This window comes from Macaca fascicularis, chromosome 5, assembly GCF_037993035.2.
Source record: "Macaca fascicularis isolate 582-1 chromosome 5, T2T-MFA8v1.1".
NCBI lineage: Eukaryota > Metazoa > Chordata > Mammalia > Primates > Cercopithecidae > Macaca > Macaca fascicularis.
Window position 1 is genome coordinate 2985172 of NC_088379.1, and position 20496 is coordinate 3005667.

The following is a 20496-nucleotide window of genomic DNA, read 5'->3' on the forward strand; positions in this document are numbered from 1 at the left end:
GACTGGTGCCCCTACTGCATCCTGCCCCAGCACGAGCCCCATGGCCTCGGCATCCCCACTCTGTTCCTTTGTCACCTCACCATGGTGCTGGGATCTGGGATAAGCAGGGTGCTCTCCACTTGCAGGGCCTAGGGACCCAGTGCTGGGCCAAGTGCCTATGGCCTTGGGAATGGTCTGGTTTGGTCCTCAGAGTCCTGTTGCTAATAAGCGCAGAGGGGGAGGGGGATGCAAGGCTCAGGGAGTGAAGTGACTTGCCGCCAGTCTCCAGCTTAAGGGAGCAAGGCTGGGACTGGAGCCCAGGCGTGAACGGTGCCCAGGAGCTCAGCCCAGGGAAGGTGTGAGATGCTGTCTGCCTCACCTGGGCATGTGTGCTGGACTGGCGATTCTAACTAGGACCCATCTCTGTCTCTCATGTCTGAAGGTGTGTGCCTTCTCTTACCTGCAACCCCAGGGCCTTTGCACAAGCTGTGCTCTGTCTGAGACACTCTCCATGTAATCCCATGCTTGGCTAACTCATGTGGAAGGTTGCTCCCAGGACGCTGGCGGATGTGTCAACGTGTCTGGGTGGAACAGATGTCACAAGGATGTGAGTCAGAGGTGGCTGCCTCCCCAGCAGATTGGGAGCCCAGACAGAGGGTAACAGCAGCTTGGATCCCGGGTGCAGGGTGTGGCATTTGCCTGTAGGCGCAGTGCCCTGAGTGCTTCCCCTGTGCCCAGTATCACGAGACTTCAGGCCGAGTGGAGTGACACTGTGTAAGAGAGACAGGGTCCGTCTGACCAGCCCCACCATGACTCCAGCCAAGCCCAGTGAATAGGTGGGCTACCTTCCACCATTCTCTGGCCTCGGTTTCCTGCTCTTGGTTTCCTCAGCTGCCTGGTGGGTTCCACTGCAACTCTCTGGGGGTCTCCTTCTGTCCCAGCACCGCCTGCTCCTGTTCCTCATCCGAGCCTCTGTGGATGCGTGGACTCCGCCCTCTGTGCAGCCTTAGCACTGAGTCCTGCATGGAGCAGGCCCTGGGACTGCCCCAGTTACTCCTGGGACACTGACGACTGAGGCTCTGCTTCTTTGCCAGAGTTTTCTCCAGGGTGAGCACCAGATCACTGTTTCTTCAAGGGAACTAGCAGCATCGAGCGGGACCCAAAAGGGGGCTGTGGCCTGGGAGAGCTTCCCAACCAGCCTCCCCGGGGGCCGTTGGGATCAGTTGAAAACAGAAGCAGCTCCTAACTCCTCAAGGGTGGGCTGGAGTCCCTGCTTCCCCAGGCCTTCCTGTCCTGCTGAGCTGGGCCCTATGGTAGCTTCCTCCCTGTACCCCACATGGCGTGGTCCACCCTGTGTCCCCTGGCCTCCTGCCCAGAGCCCTGCGCCCTCCACAGAGGCCAGGGCCCACCCCCACTGTCCTTGAGGGTGGTGGGTTTCCTTCTGAGAGTGGGCCTGGGGCTTTTCCTCTACTTCTTCCCGCCCCAGACCCAGGCTCAGCAGGAAATGTCTGGTAGGGGCCCTGCCAGGGCCATAAGGCTTTTGGGACACCCTCAGGTTGTGTGGTAGGGGTGGGCCAGGTGGCCCCAGGCTCTGGGTGACACTAGCCACACTGGCTGGGTGGTCGAGCGTTTTAGCTCACTCAGCCTTGAGGTCCTAATCAGGAGAACGAAACAAGCAGTTGGTGATGGAGTGGGTACGTAGCTAGTGCATGAGTGGGCACGGAGCTGGCACACTCGGAACACAGTGGACATTTCCTTGGGGGCTCTCTGCACCTCTCCTGGTCCAGCGGCCTAGCCCTCCTATCACAAGAGGTGACCGTGGTCAGGGAAGCACCCCCAACCTTCACACCCACTGTGCCCGTGGCCCAGGCGTCCCAGGCATCCCAGGAGGGTCTGGCTGGCGGGAGCCCTCTGCTTCTGCTTCCTCTAGATAAGGAAGGTGCCCGGCAGATTTCCCACCTAAGCACACCCCCCGGGCCTGGAGGGTCAGCAGCCAGCTGGTGTGGGCGTGGGGTGTCCCAGCCACAGCTGCTCTGCTCAGTGAATGCTGCTGTCCTTGCCTGTAGATGAGGATGCTGGGGCTGGGAGGTCACCCTGGGGGCCCAGGCTGCACTTGGTGGGTGCAGAGCCCCTGGAGTGCCTCCCTCCTACAGCCAGGGGTCCCCTGAGATGGAAGAAGTGGGGTGCCTGGGGCTGGCTAGATGGTGTAATTCAGCACATAAGCCCGTGAACTAGGCCCCATGGATAGTAGGGGTTCCAGCCAGCTGGGGTGTGGACAAGGTCTATTCATGCTACAGGAGGCACCTGGTGCCAACGTCATGCTGGGCACTGTTCAGGCGCCAAGGGCATGGGGGACGGACATGCAGAGATCTCTCCCCACAGAGCTGGTGTCTGGGGAGGGGCAGATGGACAACAGACACACTGAAAATGCCACAGCATCAGGGGGTGCCGAGTGGGGGCCACCTCTCTGAGGAGCGGGGGCCCTGCCATGGACTGAGTCTGTGTGGGAGAAGGGCCAGGGCCTGTGGGTGGGGGTCCAGACCAGGGGAGTGTGGTCTAGATGAGGGGCCAGGGGGCAAGGGCTTGGCAGAGGAGTTGGAGAGGGTTGCGTTCCAGGTGGAGGGCACCACTGCTGCCAAGGCTCAGAGAGGGAAGGGTGTGGCACTGGGAATGTGGCTCTGTCTGTGCCAAGGGCTGTAGGGAGATGCGTGTTCTGGAGGCCAGGCCCGCAGGCACGAAGGGCAGGCACAGCGGGACGCGAGCAGGGCGGTTCCTCCCTTCCCTTGACGCCAGAGCGAGCCCAGCAGCCAGCTGCCCCACCCCCACTGCTCAGGGGAGGAAACTGAGGCTGAGAGTGGGCCACAAGGCCAGGAGGAGGGGACTGCACCAGGCTTGTTCCCACCAAAGCCTGCAGGCTGACCATGGCTCTATTCTGCCTGCCAAGGTCACATGCGTGGAGCGGCCCTCTTGGGCGGGAGCCACTGGGTGGGGCAGGACTGCCGCCCTCAGGACCCTGCAGGGCTGGGGCATAGGGTGCCCAGGCTGGCTGCGGTGGGGGACAGTGAACCCTTTCAGGCCAGGAGAGGCGAGGTAGGGCGGGGAGGAGGTGGGCCCCAGCCTTGGGTGGGAGCCAGGAGCTCGGGGTGGTGGACCCGGCCCACCTCACACATCAGGACTCTGGAGAATTTTTTCTCAAGTGATTAAAAGGTGGAAACTCGTCAGTGTTTATGAAGAACTGAAGTGTGAATCCTGAGCCGCCTCTGCTGCTTGTGGTTTGAGACCGGAGAGTGGCTCCAGGGGAGCAGCAGTGCCAGCCGTGGCTTGCCCCAGACCCACCTCGCCTCGCCTCACCTCACTGTCCCCAGCCCCACTTCACCCTCACCACAGCCTCACCACCCTCGGCCTGGAAGCTGCCCTGGCCTCCTGCCTCCAGCCAGTGTGCTGCCCCCGCCTGGCCAGGCCAAAGCTCCGCCTAGGGCAGCCCTCTCCCAGGTGTGGAGGCCCCTGGGCAGTCCTGACTCCCATGCCCATCTCAAGAACCCTTGCTGGGGACAGAGACACCAGGCTTGGGAGAGGAAGGCCCAGTGGGGCATTCGGGGATGTGAGAACATTGCAGCTTCCCTCTGAGGACAGAGCTTGAGGGCCAAGCATCCACCAACAGCTTGGCCTTGCCCTCTGAAGCCCAGGTACCATGCGGGCAGCTGTGCCTATGGGGCCCTTGCCTGCGCTTTTCTTAATTCCCTCTGTCCGTCGCAAGCAGGAGTGGCCTGACTCTGCCTCCACACTGCACCGCTCTGCGAAGCCCCTGGGGCCTCTGAGCCCCCATCACACTGTGTCTTCTGGGAACGCTGCTAACTCCAGTGCACCAGGCTTTCTCTGTTTTGCAGTGAGCAGCCTCACGTGCGTGCCCAGGGCTGGCCAGCAGCTTGTCTCACTGGGCAGAGGTCCAGGGGTGTGGAAGGGCCTCAGCTGCGGCCGTGCTGCACACCAGTTCTTTGAAAACCTCTCTTGCTGAGAGTCCGATTAGCACTAAGTCACAATTTCTTCACTCTAACCTCTGAAGAATGTACTGCTTACAACCTTGCTAGGGTCTGGGTCTGGCCTCATGTGTGGACATGACAGTGAACTCATCTGTTTGTCTGTTCTTCTTTTGGGTCCTGCCATGGGCCAGGTGCCTACCTGGGCCTTGGGGATTCAGTGGGACTTGGACCCGTGGGGAGTGCCAGGGACACATGGGGTGATGCTGGTGGCAGAACTGTGCCATTGACTTGGAGATTTCAGAGAAGGGGGCAAGGTTCTAGATGGTTCCGTCCTCAAAGGATGAGGGAGCATTTAGTTTCCATGTGGAGGTGACTGCAGGTAACAGGATGGGGCAAGTGCATGACAGGTCCAGTGTCGGGGGCCCAGGGCAGGAAGGGAAAGCAGGCGCCACACCCCGTCCACTTGGACAGGGAACCAACGTTGCCGCTGCACCATGGTGGATTTGGCCTGAGCCAAGGAAGGGCAGGCCAAAGGGGTGAACGTGAGGCCAGGAGGTGGGGTCAGCAAGCCTGGTGGGGGTGGGTCAGGTGTGGCAGGTGAGGCTGGTGGACCCTGTGTGCAGGAGGGTGGGAGGTGGAGAGCCTAGCCTTCAGGAGGCTGTGGGCATCCGCGGAGGCGAGCCCACAAAGCTGTGGTCACAGCCTTGTGGAGCCTGCTTCTCCCTGACAGGCACACCCACACTGGGGGTCAGACTAAGTGGAGTCTGCAGGTCATCCTGGGGAAGGACTCAGGTGAGTCTCTGTGTGGATTCATTTCCTGGGCTGCCCTAACAAAGCTCCACACACGAGGGGCCTGAAAACAACAGAAATGTGCTCTCTCACGGTTCCGGAGGCCAGAAGTCCAAAGCGGAGGGGCCTACAGGGCCGCCTTGCCCCGGTGACGCTGGGGAAGCCCCTTCCTCCCCACCCAGTTTCTGCCGGTGGCCGGCGATCCTTGGTGCCCTTGGCGTGTGGCCACATCCCTCCAGCCTCTTTTCCATCCTTACACGGTCCTTTCCAGGCATCTTCTCCTACTCCATCTCTTACGGGACAGTTGCCATTGGGTTTAGGGCCCACTGGTCAATCCAGTATGTGCTGCTTAACTTAATTACATCTAAGATCCTTTTTCCAAATAAGGTGTTCACAGGTTCTGGGGATTAGGATGTGGACAAAGCTTTTGGGGGCCACCATTCAGCCCACTACACCATGTGACCCCAGGCAGGCTCCTGCTTTGTAGGGTGCCCTCTCCCTCTGCCCCAGTTGGGTAGTGCCCAGTCCGAGTTCCCGGGAATCCTCCCGGTCCCACATCACAGGACAGCAATCAGAATGGGGCAGGGAGGGAAGGGGCTTCTGGCTGGGGAGAGTCTGGGAGGGTCCCAGGGCTGGCTGCAGAGTGGACCCAGGCCCTATGGGAGGGGATCATGTAAAACATCTTATTTTGAGAGCTTGAGATTTTCCCCTGTGGGGGTGCCCACCTTCCTCCAGGCTCAGTGCCCTCCTTCCCTCCCCTGGGCTCAGTGTCCACCTTCCCCCAGGCTCAGTGTCCTCCCTCCCTCCCCTGGGCTCAGTGTCCACCTTCCCCCAGCTCAGTGCCCTCCCTCCCTCCCCTGGGCTCAGTGCCCTCCCTGAGCTCGGTAGACCCTCCTTGACGTGTTCAGCACCTGAGCCTCTCCTGAAGGCGGCAAGCAGGCACCAGGCTGGGTACAGGGTCCCTGGGTGCCAGTTCCCATGCCACTGTTCCCTAGCTTCCTCTCTGAATCCCAGAGATGCAGATGGCAACAGGACTGTCCTCTTGGGCTGTGAGCCTTGAGATGAGGCAGGGGCTGTGAGGCAGGAGGTGCCAGGGCAGGGCCAGCTCCATGGTGGCTGCAGACACCACCCACTGTGCTGGGTGCCTGAGTGGGCTGAAGGCCTCCAGAATCCAGTGAACACTCCCTCTTTTTTTTCAGGCTGACCCTTGGCCCTCTGCCTGCCCTGCCAGCTGGCTCCCACTCATCCTGGTAAGTGCCCTGTGTCTGGCATGGTGGGAAGTCCTCAAGCCTGGCAGTTTGAGGCACCAGCTCAGGGCAGGGGAGCACCTGCGACTTGGGAAGGATGGAGAGGGACACCAGGGCTGCCCAGTGAGGCGGCCCCAGCCAGGCCCCACGGCACACACCCCCTGCCTGGATGCAGGCATGGGGTCATCTCCATGGTTACCGGCACAGGGTAAAAGTCAAGGAGTGGCCACGGTTGAGGAGGGGAGAATGGCCTGTGTTTAGGAATACGAACGGTAGTGTCGTATGCCGCAGGGATGAAGGGGAGGTGAGAGAGCAATTGGAGAAGCTAAGGCCCAGAGAGGAGGGGTCTGCAGAGGTCACCCCGCAGCCCAGGACTTCCAGCTCCAGCTTCCTTCTGTGGCATCCCCCTGTAGCATCACAGCACCGGACCAGGGTTGCAGGGGATGGGCCTGGGCCAGGGTGGGTGGGGCTTTTGCTCGCTTCCGCCTTGCTGAGTTTATGATGAGTGTGGGGCTTTTGGCGGAGCAAGGGCAGGGGCGAGCCTGGCCCCTGCTTCCAGCTCAGGCCTTGTTCGCTCTTGCATTTGCCTGTCCAGTGAGGGGTGGCGTGTTCCTGAGAGCGCTCGCTGCCTCTGGGTCCTTATCCTCACGGGTTGTCTCCCCGAAGCTGTGCGTTGGCCACCTCATTGCCTGTGGATTCCTCCCAACCCTGGGGTTGCTCACCCCAAGCCCCTTCCTCCTGTGGCTCCCTCACCCCGTCCCCTTCCAGCAAACCCTTCTTCCTCCATCAAAGCTGGGCCCCTCCTCTGGGAGGGTTCCCCAGTCCAGCACCCACAGGGCCTGGCTCCTCCTCTGGACCCTGCAGCCCTGACTTTGTCTGAGAACTGCCTGCCTCATCGTCCAGGCTGGGCCGTGGCCCAGGAGTTCCTCACCTGCTGTTTGATCTCAACCCTGCTGCAAGGAGGAAGGAGAATGGGAAGAGACCCCCCTCTGTCCGTGCCCCCCTCGCTGCCCTCTGTCTGTCTGCCTGATGTGGCGAGCGTTTTGCTGAAGGTGTGGTCTGCCTTTGGCCACCTGAGGGGACTGAGCTGGCGCAGGCTGGGGATGCCAGGGTGGCTGTGCATGGGCTGTGCCCATGCTAAGGAGGCCCCAGGCCTAAAAGCCCAAGCTCCTCACCCTCTAGGAGACAGCGGGAAGTCTGCAGCCCAAATGGTCCTCTAGGGCGGCCTTGGCAGTAGGGCTGGGGCTGCAGAGACACCTGGGGAGACGGAGGCTTCTTAGCCTGGGAGCTGCCCTTTTTGACCTGACACTTAGGCCTATGGGACAGCTTGGGACCTGCACAGCTGGTTATGGGGCTGGGGTCCAGGGTTTGTTGGGAGCCTGGATTCAGGGGGCCCGTGCCCTAGGAAGCCTGGTGGGCAAGATGAGGCCCCTGCAACTTTGTGGCCCTGTGCTCTGTGGCCTCTGTCACCCTCAAATCCTGCTGTGAGGGTGGTCCCAGGCCCCAGAAAGCCCCTTTCTCCAGCTGCCTCTGCCCAGGGGTCCTGTCCTCCCTGGGCAAGTTCTGGGAGGAGAGGCAGGGCACTCAGCACCCAGTGGGTAGAATCCCCATTCCCCCTTCCCGGCTCTGGGCCTGGACAGGGCACCGAGCTTGGTGGGAGCAGAGCAGCCCTGGGAGGAGTGGGATTCTGAGCAGGCCCTGGGGCAAGGGCCGGTGAGTACGGGAGCGTGCTTTGCCACTCAGCCATAATGTGCTTTCTAGCAAACCAGATATCAGCAGAGCTGGTGTGGGTGCGGGGACACGAAAACACTGAGGGTGGGGTGGGAATTGAGAAGTGCCGGAGCCCAGGCCTAGTTCCTCAGTCCCTTGGTGTCAAAGGGCACAGAGGTGGCCACCTTGAAATTCACAGAACCGGGTGCAAGACATAACAGCCCTCTGTGTGGCCTCAGATGGCAGAGCAGGAGGCAGTGGCTGCCCTGGCAGGAGGAGCGTGCTGGTAAGGTGACCCCATCCCTGTGTGTGCTGTAAATGCTGCTCTGTGCTGGGCCTGACACCCAGGGTGCAAGCTGTTTCATGGTTTGCTAGGGAGAAGCCGAGTATGCAGAGGTGGCCGTGGGGGGAGGCAGCAGGGAGCTTCCTCCCAGGGGTGCAGCTGGCCTTGTGCTGGAGCCAGGCAGCCCTGGTCTCTGACCACAGGATGGGAGGGCAGGAGCAGTGGAAGGCAGGGGCTAAAACCCGGATTGTGGATGAGGGGCAACTCTGGGCCCTAGGCAGCTTTCAGGACCTCCCGGGGCAGAAGGCAGGAAGTGCCAGCTACTTGGTGCTGCCCAGGGAGCAGGGAACAGGAAGTCCCGGGTGGGGAGGAAGCACTGGCGGCCACAGGCCTCAGATGCAGTAGGAGTGAGCTGTAGGCACAGCTGTGGGGCAGCCAGGCGCGTCAGGCCTCACATGTCTGGGAGATGCAGATTGCCTGGGCTGGTGGCCCCTGAGCTGCATGGCCTCCCTGGGCCTCAGGACACCGGCCCCGAGCAGGTCACGAGGACGGACGGCCATGTGTTGGGTCAGCACCATCAGGTCAGTGGGGCGGCCCCAGGCCTGGGGGCTCGGGAGGCGGCACTGGTCTAGCACCTGAAGAACCAGTAAGGGGGCCCCACGTTGGAGCCAAAGCCTTCCTTGGGGCTGGCCATGGGGGCCCACAGGAGCTGGCCCTGGGCCTGCAAAAGGCAACAGGCTCTGAGGAGAGTGATCTCTGTCTGGCTTGAGTGGCCCCTGAGCTGGACAGGCACAGGGGGAGCCCAGAGAGGGAATGTGATGTGAGAACACCCCTCACCCATCCCCGTCACGTGCAGCCGATAGGGAGGCAGGGGCCAGCCTGTTGGGGTGGGGCCCGGGTCTGGGAACTTCCTGGGATACAGCCTGCAGGGTGGCCTTGGTGTTTGGGTCCTAAGTACACACATGTTGTGTGTGAGAGTGTGTGTTTCTGTGTGTGGGGGACAGAGAGAGCTGCACAAGGTCCCTGCTGCCCATCTGGGGAGTGCCATGCTCCGAAACCTGGTGCATTGTGGAGGACCCACAGGGACCTCAGGGACTGCCGGGCTGGGGCTGTGCTCAGGAACCTTCCCCTAGCCGGCAGTGCTTCTCCGGCGTAGCTGGTTACTAGGCCTTTACGGGAAAATTTTGGTTTTGATTATGTTAACAGAGAAAGATTCTGGGAAGAGGAAGGAAACGAGGGAAACTGAAAGGGAAGAGCAAACAGCTGTGGGGAGGCAGGGCAGCCAGGGCTCCGTGGTGGAAGCCGCCCCATCTGCGCATCCCACCCCCACCACTGGCCACCCACTGTGCGCCAAGCTGGGCCAGTGGCTGTGCTGGGCCAGGGGTGGTGCATGAGCCACCATTTACTGGCTGTGTGACTTTGGCCAAGTTTCTTCGTCAGTGACTTAGGGAGGACTCTGGTTTGAAGCTCAAGGTGTTGGATGATGAGGCGATCGCTGAGAAGCACGGAGCTTGGCCCACAGGGAGTGCCCAGTGCACTTGGCACAAGGCCTGATCCTCTCCCAGCCTCTATACCCGAGTCTGCAAAATAGAAGTAAAGTATTGAGCTCAGGTGGACCCTGGGTGATTTAGTGGGTGTGAGGTGCAGCTTGGCACTGGGCCCTGGCAGCTGGGAGTGTGGTGATGATTCTGTACGAAGGCTGCAGGACACTGAGATGCTGAAGACGGCACATGACAGGTCTTGTTGGTGTTTGGAGTCTGTGTGTGTGTAAATGGGTGCTTGCATGTGCATGAGTGTGATGAATGTGTATATTAGTATACATATGGGTGTGAGTGTGCACGTATGAGTAGACATGTGAGTGCATGAGTGTGTATGAGAACGTATGAGAGCGAGTGGGCCTGTGGGAGAATGAGCGCATGTATATGTGAGTATGGATGGTGTGAGTGTTAAGTGTACATGCGTGAGTGTGACAGCATGCGCATATATGAGTGTGTGAAAAAGTGCACAGGGTAACCTGGTATCTTCTCCCTTTGGGCTGGCTCCCCAGCCCCAACTTGCCCTCTGACTCCCACAAATGGGGCCAACCTCGTCACCACTAACAGTAAGTCCTTGACCCTACGGTCACATGAGGTGCTGGCTCCCTCACCACAGCCAGGAAGATCCTGCAGGAGCCCAGCCTTCCAGAGCCCCCACCCTGCTCTCATGCAGGGGCTCACACCCGTGTGCAAGCAAGCCGTGCAGCTCATGTGCCGTCCTGTGTGAGTGCACCACCTGTGACATTAACTGGGTGTGCAGAGACACAGCACACATGAGGGCCTGCACGGGTCATGACCACACACGCCTCAGGGCTCATGGGGCCCCAGGGTGGTGGGAGCCACAGAGCCTGCATTAAGTGGAACCTGATGGAGTGTCTCTGTGGGACTGAGCACTTTTTACCTGCCTGCTCTGCCCCCGACACCAGGAGCCTCAGGCCTTTGGGTCATCTGAACCAATTGCAACTTTGAGAGAAAGTAGGGAGATAAGCACAGAAACAGAGACCTGGAGAGTGTATCCCAGGTGCCCCGCCTTCCCTAATGTGCACGTGCGCGCGCACACACACACACACACGCACAAGTATACAAGCTCAAATGCATATCCCCACGTGTGCACACACGCAAAGATCACATACTTTCTGGAAGGGCTCATGGAGCCCAGCAGCTACCACCAGCTCTGGCCACCCAACGCTGGCCCATGTGTCTCCAGAGCCCTGCCCCAGAGAGCAGCTGCAGAGGTGTTAGGGGACTCTGAGAGTGGACTCCTCCATACCCACTTTACATTCATTGGAGGAGGTGGGAGCTCAGTGGAAGAAGGGCCCCGGGGAGGATGTGAACCCAGGTCTTTGGCACTCTCCCTCACAGCTCCTGCCCATGTTAACTCAGCCGACACCGCAGAAGCATGGTGACAGGTCCCCACCAGGGTGTCTGCCTCTACAGAGGAAGGGACTGAAGCACCCAGAGAGCTGGGAAGTAGGCCTGTGGAGTCCCCTGGAATGAATGAATGGAATTTAACCATCAGGTCCCTGGAAGAGGGGCTGGGCACTGAGAAGTGCAGCCAGGGAGTCCTGGCCAACTAGGAGTGTGGGTGCTCCTTGGGGATGGCCCTTGGCTTTCCCGAGCACAAGTGGAGCTGGAGTTTGTGAGCTGGGCAGAGATTCCCCAAGAGTAGTATGGTCACCACGGCCTCCATGGCCCATCGTCACTCTCAGCCTCAGCCGACACTTCCCCTTTCTGCTTTCAGCCTGGACTGGCACTGGGCTCCTGGGCAGGTACCATCCCCTGGCACATGGCAGGGACAGGTGGGGCAGAGGCTAGTAGGGTGGCAGGGGTGGGTTTCCCCTTGAATGGTCCCTCCTCTGGAGAGGGGCTGCGGGTGTCAGTGTCTATCCCTGAAGTGAGGAATTCCTAGGGGAGGTGAGGGTGCCACATGACCTGACCTTGTCATGACCTGCCCTCCTGCCCAGGGTCAGCTGATGATCACCTAGGAGGCTTCATCCTGCCCACAGCAGGACAGCAGCCAGGCAGGAACGAGCCCCTCACAGAATTGCGCCTGGCTATTCTAATAATTTTTAAGTGGATTCCTTGGAATATTCTGTATGTAAAATAATCTAATCGGTGACTAATCGCACTTCTTTCTTTCCATTCCAGATGCCTTTTATTTCTTTTTATTGCCTAATTACTCTGGTCAAAATCTCCAGTACTATGCTGAATAGAAGTAAAGCAGACATTCTTTAGTTGTTCCTGTTCTTGGGGGCAAAGCTTTCAGTCTTTTACCACTAGGTATGTTAGCTTTGGGTTTTTCACAGATCCGTTTATCAGACTGAGGAAGTTCCCTCCTATTCCTGGTTTGTTGACTGTTCTTATCATGGAAGAGTGTTGAATTTTGTCAAACACTTTTTCTTCATCTGTCAAAATCATGTGGTTGTCCTTTATTCTATTGATATGGTGTATTACATTCATTGTTTTGAATATTAAACCATCCTTGCATTCCTGGGATAAATTCCACTTGGTCTTGGTGTAGAATCCCTTTTATATGTTGCAGGATTCAGTTTGCTAGTATTTTGTTGAGGATGTTTATGTCTATATCCATAAGGGATATTGGTTTGTAGTTTACTTGTGATGTCTTTGTCTGATTTTGGTATTGGGATAATGCTGGCCTCATAGAATGAGTTCCCCTCCTCTTCTATTTTCTGGAAATTTGTGAAGGAGCTGTGTTCTTTTGAGCCAACTTTTGAGGGCTGGGTTAGTTCAATTTCAACTTTAGGCTGTGGCAACAGCATGGGCTGAGGCCTGCAAGTGGGTGCTTGCTCGATTCAGGCAACTGGAGCCATAGGGTCCGGCTGGCATAGGAGCACAGAAGGTAGAGGGCAGGAGTGACTGAATCAGGGAGGGCCAGTTTGGCATGAGGAGGCCCTAGAGGTTTAGCACTGAGCAGTGATGGGAATGGTGTGCATGTTGATTCTATGCTGGGTGGGGGGCTGGAGGCCCGGGAGGCCTGAGGAGAGGAAGTGGAGGGGGCTGCCAAGAGGCAATGGAGAGGGGCCTGGCAGGGTGGCTGGAAGGAGGTGGGAGCCTTGAGGCAGGCCAGACAAGGGCACAGAGATGGGACAGAGCCTTGAAAGCTGGGTGCAGTGGGAAGCCCAGAGAGCGGGCCTGAGGTGGGGCCTTGAAACCAGGGTGGGTGCCCCAGATGGACAGCTAGGTGAGGTCAGGCCCAGGCTTATAGAGCCACACCTGTACCTGGTCCATCTTGGTGGCAGCCTGTGTGCAGGTGGAAGATGGAGGAGGCAGGATGCCTGGGAGGCCAGCAAGGGCCTCTGCTGGCCTTTTGCCACCCCAGGGGACTCTCCTGGGTGAGGCGCCTGCATATGGGCAAGCAGGTGGGAGGTGCCAAGGACCAGACCCCTGGCTCCTTGGGGAATCTGGGGCTGAAGGCCCAAGGAGTCCCGCAGGAAGCTGAGGTGAGGGCGGGGCACGTGCCAGATCCCTTGCCCTGCTGCCGCCCTCCGTGCAGGTGCCGTTTTAACAGAGGCCACTTTCCCGAGAGAGCTGGTCAGATAGAAGGGCCCGACGAGATGGGACCTGGGCAGGGCCTCAGAGCCGAGGCCCTCGCGCCTGCCGTGGATTTCCAACCAAGCTGTGTGGACTCGCAGGTGCTGGGGGAGTGGAGCAGGAGGCTTCGTTTGCATCGAAGGCTTCTTGATTCCAGGCTGCACCGACAGATGTGGGCCTCCTGTCCCCAGCGCCCACCACCCTCCTTGCAGCGTGGGGAAACTGAGGCCTGCAGGGGGCGGCCGCGCACGGTGACGCAGCAGGGGGCGGTGCCGGGAGGGGCGGGCCCGGGATCCTCACCTGCCCGCCCCGTCCCCCGCCGAGAGGGGAGGAGCCGGCGGCTGCCGGGCCAGGGCCGGCGGGCGCGGCGGGCATGGCGGGCTCCGGGCCGCGGCCGCGGAGCTGGGGCCGGCGGGAGGCGGGCGCCCGGGATGAGGCGGCGGCGGCCGGGGGGCGCGGCCCGGGGCCGTGCCGGTGCTCGCAGGGGAGGCGGGCGTGGACCGCCCCGGGGAAGCCGGCCGTGCCCGCCGCGTGGACGCCGTGAGTACCGAGCACCGAGCACCAGCCCCGACTCCGGGACGCGGGCCTCTAGCTTCCGGGTCTGGACCTCGCGCCCCGACCCCCTGGACCCGGGCCGCGAGCCCCGGGCGCTGCTGGTCGCCCACGCGCTTCTTGGGGGAACAAAGGCGGGCGTGGACCGTCCCAGCTGGCGGGTGGGGGGCTCAGGCCGGCACGGGGCTTGTCGGTCTGCGGGCAGCTCTCCGCGGGCGGACCGGGCACGGGGCTCCCCCCTCCATCCCCACTGCGTGGAGCTCCCTCGGGCCGAGCGCGGTAGGGCGAGCGCTGGGGTGTGGCGGCGCCTTTGTTCCAAACCTTGGCCTGTGGTTGGGGGCCCTGCGGCTGGGACCCGCCCAGAGGGGCTGGCTTTGGGTGCAGAGGGAGCTGGTGGGGTCCAGCCGGGTGACCCAGGCCGAGGCCGGCAGAAGACAGCCTGATGCCTTGGAGACTTCCTCTTGCACTTGTGCTGGTTTGCTAAAAGCGGAGAGTACTTTTCTTTTTATTTATTTTGTTTTTAATTTTTTATTTTTAGCTCCAGCTCTGTTGCCCAGGCTGGAGAGCAGTGGCCAATCATAGCTTACTGCCTCCTGGAACTCCTGGCTCAATAGATCCTCCTGGATTAGCCTCCTGCAGGGACTATAGGTGTGCACCACCAAGCTCAGCTAATTATTTTTTAGAGATGGTGGTCTCTATGTGTTGCCCAGGCTGGTCTTGAACGCCTGAGCTCAAGTGATCTGCCTGCCTTGGCCTCCCAAAGTGCTGGGATTACAGGCGTGAGCCACTGTATCTGGCTGTTTTATTTATTTCTAGAGACAGTGTCTCGCTTTGTTGCCCAGGCTGGAGTGTGGTGGTATGATCACAGACCACTGCAGCCTCAAACTCCTGGGCTCCAGTGATCCTCCTGCCTCAGCCTCCTAGAGCAGCTGGGACTACAGATGTGCCCCACCATGCCTGACTAATTTTAAAAAAAAAATTTTTTTTTTTTTTTTTTTTTTTTTTAGAGATGGTGTCTTTCTATGTTGCCCTGGTTTAGTTTTCTTTATGTGTGTTTTTTGGGGTTGGAGCTGTAGTGGAATCAGTCCCAGCCCCACTGGGCATCTGGATCTGACCTTAGCTGCTCCATTAAGGGCTTAACAGGACACTGGCCACAGGCCTGCTCCCATCCAACTCCACTGGGGCCCCAGGAGGGACCTACCCAGGATGGAATGAGGGCAGGCACAGACCAAACAATGCAGGGTGGGGGTACTGTTCACTGGGATCAGAGGTGAGGAAGATGCTGGATTTAAGTGGGCAGTGAGGGTGCCTAGCAGAAGAGGAGACTCTCAACCTGGGTCTTGATGGATGAGTAGAAGTTCTCTGCATGGGAAGGGGTGGAGGTCATTTCAGGCAGAGGAGGAAGCATTAAACAGCATGGTGGATCTCAAGGAGAGCAGCTGGAGCATGAGTAAGGGTGGCTGGAGTAGGGGGCAGGGCATGACGTTGGGTCTGGTGGGCCTGGGTTAGCCCCAAGGCAGTCACTGGTCCTCCACTGACTGTGTGGTCCTTGCTTGGGCTCAGAGGGAATGGCAGTGATATCCTGGGCTGGTGGGGTGAATAGCAACCAACCCACCAAATGGTGGTCACGGCCACTGCTGACCACAGTGTGCTGTGTGCTGGGCTGGGTATCCACTCTGTTCTCCAGCAACTGAGTCTTGGGTTCTCCCAGGACGGGAGTCCGGGTCGTTTGACCTGGGAACTGGGGGCTCTTGGCTGCTCACTTGCCTTCTTCCTGTCTAGGCCCCTTATAGGCTCATCTGGCACTGGGACTTGAAGTAGTTATGGCCTGAAGTCTGACTTACCTGGACTGGGGTTTTCTGAGTTCTTTCATCTCTACCCAGCCCCAACGGGGCCTTGCACTCAGTTGCTGTGTGCAGAATGAACCAGTGGAGAGAAAGGGCTGCACGTAGCACTCAGGATCCTGGGGTCGGGTGTGTGGCCGAGTGGACCAGGGGCTGACTGAGTGGACCAGGTGGCTCTGTCTCTCCTTGGGGTCCCACCCGGAAGCCCAAGGCCTGCAGAAAAGGGGTTTCCTTGCCTGTCATGGCCCCACCCTCCATGCTGTGTCCTGGATCTTGGCAGTGTCCCCATGAGCGCCCTGGCTCAGCCATCTCCTGCCTGACCGTAGCTGAGCCTCATGCCTTTGTTCTTTATTGCAGCTTCATGGCGGCTGAAGAGATGCATTGGCCTGTCCCTATGAAGGCCATTGGTGCCCAGAACCTGCTAACCATGCCTGGGGGCGTGGCCAAGGCTGGCTACCTGCACAAGAAGGGCGGTACCCAGCTGCAGCTGCTCAAATGTGAGTCCCCAGGGTGGCAGGGAGCACAGTGGGAGGGCGTGGGGGCAGGGCTGGCCATGTACATGTACGTGGGCATCCTCTCTGAACCTCTGCTTCCTCACGTGGTGGGCCCTCTGGATTTTCCCGTTCCCTCTCTGGTGGCTGGCACCCCTGGAGAACCAGAGGTTGACCTCCCTAGCCCCAGGACTGTAGCAGGGTCCAGGGTGGTGCACACTGCTGGCCAGCTGGCAAGGGGAGCTGCAGCCTGCAGCCAGGACCCAGGGACCACAGATGGCCAGGTAGGTCTGGCCTCTGGTGCTGCCCTCACCGAATCCGTGAGTGTTCAGCGAGTTAGTTGGTCACTTGGCCCACAGTGAACCTATGTGTGAAGTCCTGGCTGGGTGCTGGACCTCTGGAGCTGCACAAGACCCAGGCTCTTGCCCCCCGGGACAGCTGGCTGAGAGGAAGAAGCAGCCCTCAGGCTCAGGAGATGCCCAGATGCTGAGATACTGAAGGGCAAGAGCATCAGGGCCTGAGCAGCAGGTGCTGCGTGCCTTTGCAGTAGCAGTACTCTCTGCCAGGGACTCCCTGGCCGGGCCACCTGGTTGAGATGTCCAGGCTGGACTGATTCGTTCCTTTGAGGGCACTGGTTGAGCTGCTCTCCTCTGCACAGACAGCCTCCTTGGACGAGCTATAACTGGCTTGTCACCCAGCCTGGGAGGCGCTGCTCAGGGCTGGGGCAGTGGAGCTGGGGTGGTTTCAGTGTAACTTTCCACCTAGGGGTGGCCCCATACCAGTGGCCCTCACTGGCAAACTCTCTGGGCTCCTGTCTCCCTCTTTTACTTTGTTTTTTTGAGACAGGGTCTTGCTCTGTTGTCCAAGCTGGAGTGTAGTGGCACAATCATGGCTCACCATAGCCTCAACCTGCCAGGCTCAGGTGGTCCCCTCAGCTGGGACTACAGGCATGCCACTATGCCCTGTTAATTTTTTCTAAGTTTCTTGTAGAGATGGAATTTCATTATGTTGCCCAGGCTGGCCTGGAGTTGCTGAACTCAAATGATCCACCCACCTTGGCCTCCCAAAGTGCTAGGATTACAGGTGTGAACCACTGCGTCCAGCCTATTTTTAATTTATTTTTATTTTTTATTTATTTATTTTTTTGAGATGGAATCTGGCTCTGTTGCCCAGGCTGGAGTGCAGTGACGTGATCTCAGCTCACTGTAACCTCTACCTCCCAGGTACCAGCGATTCTGCCTCAGCCTCCTGAGTAGCTGGGATTACAGGCATGTGCCACCATGACCAGCTAATTTTTATATTTTTAGTACAGACTGGGTTTCACCATGTTGGTCAGCCTGGTCTCGAACTCCTGACCTCGGGTGATTCCGTCTCAGCCTCTGAAAGTTCTGGAATTACAGGCATGGGCCACCATGCCTGGCCTATTTATTATTTTTATGTCTCACTCTGTCACCCAGACTGCAGTGCAGTGGCGCGAACATAGCTCACTGCAGACCCTGGGCTCAAGTGATCCTCCCACCTCAGCCTCCCAAGTAGCTGGAACTACACGTGCATGCCACCATGTCCGGCTAAGTTTCATATTTTTTGTAGAGACGGGGTTTCACATGTTGCTCAGGCTCACCCCATCTTTTATTTTTAGAGACAATCTCACTCTGTCACCCAGGCTGGAGTGCAGTGATGCGATCTTGGCTCACTGCAACCTCTGACTCCTGAGTTCAAGCAATTCTCCTGCTTCAGCCTCCTGAGTAGCTGGGATCACAGGCATGCGCCACCACACCTGGCTAATTTTTTATTTTTAGTAGAGATGGCGTTTCACCATGTTGGCCAGGGTGGTCTCAAACTCCTGACCTCAGGTGATCTGCCCACCTTGGCCTCCCACAGTGCTGGGATTACAGGTGTGAGCCACCACGCCTGGCCTTAGCCCCCCTCTTTTAGCTCTGATGTAGAGGGAGCCTCCAACAGCCCTGCAGCACCTAGCAAGTCAGCTGTGGCCTCCCTGGGCCTCTGGTCCTGGCTCTGCCTTTCCTCGTGGTGGCTCCACACAGCCTCCCACATCTACCCCTTCTTTGTGGGCAGCCAGGCCTGCCTTCGAGTGGCGCTCGGGCTACCAGTGTGACCACACATTTTTCCTTATTTGGCCCCAGATTGGGCTCCTGGGGAGGGAGCAGCATGCCTACCTTGCTCCCTGCTCTTCCCTTTGGCGAGGCTTGGAGGCAGGAGGCCTGGCCCCAAGTTGCCCTGGGGAGGGTCCTCACAGGGGGTTTTGGCAACCACCCCTCCAGGCTCACCCTCCTGCCCTTGCCACCTCCCACAGGGCCCCTGCGCTTTGTCATCATCCACAAACGCTGCGTCTACTACTTCAAGAGCAGCACCTCCGCCTCCCCGCAGGGTGCCTTCTCCCTGAGTGGCTATAACCGGTAAGTGCCGACCTGCCTGCTGACCTCGGGCCCCCACAGCCTGCAGGTCCCTCCCAGCAGAACCCTGGCTGGGCCTAAAGGAAAGTGCTTTCCCGAAGCAGCCTTCGTGCCCATCCCCTGCCCTCCCTGCCTAGCCTCCATGGTGCCTCGCCCTCTCCATAGGTCCTGCCCTCAGGCCTAGGACCTTGGGTGTGCCAGGGTCTTCCTGTGGCTTCGTGCACAGGTCACAGGGGCCTGGACAGCCTGCTCTCCAGAGTCTCCACTTGGCCACCACCCGGTGACTTCCGCATCCTTCCCCTCTGCCAACCTTGCCCCTTTACCCACCATGGCCTCTTTCCAGGCAGCCCAGACCCCAGCCAGCCCAGGCCCTGTCCCAAACTCTGGCCCGGCCCCAGGATCCCCTGCTTCAGGGTCCTCCCAGGCTGGGATCAGTTTCCAGCTTCACACATGTCCTGGGCTGGGCTCTATCCAGTGATGGGCCGTGAGGTGCCCTAGAAGGCCCTTCTGCACTAACAGGCAGGTGGGCGGTGGCCAGGTGGCAGGTGGGCAGTGGCCAGGTGGCAGGTGGGTGGTGGCCAAGTGACAGGTGGGTGGTTGCCAGGTGGCAGGTGGGTGGTGGCCAGGTGACAGGTGGGCGGTGGCCAGGTGGCAGGTGGTTGGGGGAGTGCATTGGCACAGCCTGTGGCCTGGGGCCCACGCAGAGAGTTAATGCTGGCACCCAGCTCTGGTTCTGGGTGCTACCCCACCAGAGCCCTGCACCCCACAGCATTCATCTATGCCTCTTAGCACCCCTTAAGGGCTCAGCTCCTCCTGCCTATGAGGAATCAAGGGTCATATGGTGTCGGTAGCGGGACTGGGGCCTTCGGAGTGACTCTAGGCCCCGGCCTGCACCCTGGCCACAGGCCTGGTAGGGCAGCCTTGCTAGAGCACCCAGCCCCGTGCCAGGCCCCCAGGCTGGCACAGAGCTCTGGAGTCCCCTGGGGAAAGGCATTCCCTTTCCACAGACAGACACAGTACCTTCTGGCCTCTAGCATGTGCCAGCCATGCCGTGAATCCTGGGCCCAGTGGCAGATGCAGTCATGCCCCGGGGAATTGTCTAGCCCATCAGGGAATGCTGGGCCTGAGGGGTTCTGGCCAGGCTCTCTTATGGGCCATATAAGTGCACCTGCCCGGTGCCTGACCAGCAGGGCTTCCCACATGATACACTTTGTGATCTCAGTGCAAACCCCACATTCTGGCCGTGTGAGTGGGCCACAGAGCAGCCACGAGTCATTCCCTGAAATGCACGCAGGGCTGCCGCTGGGCCGCAGGGGCACAGAGCCCTGTGGGGGCCCCCAGGCAGGCCAAGCAAGCCTGGGCAAGTGGGGCCAGAGGTGGGAGGGTGGCGTCCATGTAAAGTGGCATTGGCGGGCATCGAGGCGGGTGTGTCCTTGTCTCCTGTGCACTGCTGCCTCTAGGAAGCCCACGCAGCACCCCTCTTCCACGCCCCTCCATGCCCCCTAATGCCTGCTTGGGCATGAAGCTCACCACCGGGAGCATCAGCAGCCAGGGCCCACCCTGATCTGCCCTCTTCCGCTGGGCCGTGGTGCTGGTGCCGAGATGCGTTCACGGGTGGGGGCTGAAGGCCATCCCTACAGCTGTGAACCAGGCCGTGACCCCTGGCGCTGTGCCCCCAGGGTGATGCGGGCGGCCGAGGAGACCACGTCCAACAACGTTTTCCCCTTCAAGATCATCCACATCAGCAAGAAGCACCGCACGTGGTTCTTCTCGGCCTCCTCCGAGGACGAGCGCAAGGTGACTGGGGGTGTGGGCCTGCAGGCACCAGGCTGGACCCGCCTCGGGGGCTCGCTGGTGCCGGGGCTCTGGCCTCTCAGCCCCAAGCAAGGAGGAGGTGTGGCCAGGACACAGGCAGCTGGGTGGGCGCCGCCCCTAGCCCCATCCCCGTGCCCAGAGCCTGGTGCCAGCGCCCACACAAGGAACGTGCTCTCCTGGGAGGTGCCCCTGTGGGCTGAGGGGAACCACACAGCCATGCTGTATCCAGCTGGGTCATCTCCCCTGACCTTGGGAGTCACAGCAGAGCAGGCAGGGCAACGATGGTGGAGGGGTGCGGTGGGGCC

The 20496-nt window shown here is 59.9% G+C and overlaps 1 protein-coding gene across 13 annotated transcripts in view; it reads left to right on the top strand.

The window, feature by feature from the left end:
• The window catches only part of SH3BP2 (SH3 domain binding protein 2), a 42728-nt gene that overhangs the window by 10761 nt on the left and 11471 nt on the right, over window positions 1–20496 (top strand). For 4 of the 13 annotated variants that reach the window (XM_074039275.1, XM_005554326.4, XM_045393169.2 and 1 more), the window contains exons 2-5: window positions 5948–5998; window positions 15829–15968; window positions 18277–18379; window positions 20056–20173. Coding sequence is in view for 11 of the 13 variants with exons in the window: in XM_045393162.3 (XP_045249097.2) it covers window positions 5948–5998; window positions 15829–15968; window positions 18277–18379; window positions 20056–20173 (412 nt within the window). In the remaining 2 variants the exon portion in view is untranslated. Of the gene's footprint in view, window positions 1–5947; window positions 5999–7904; window positions 7992–8382; window positions 8570–13400; window positions 13616–13786; window positions 13907–14683; window positions 15078–15828; window positions 15969–18276; window positions 18380–20055; window positions 20174–20496 lie in introns of those variants that run through there. The other 9 variants (XM_074039276.1, XM_005554327.4, XM_045393168.3 and 6 more) reach the window with 6 other exon arrangements.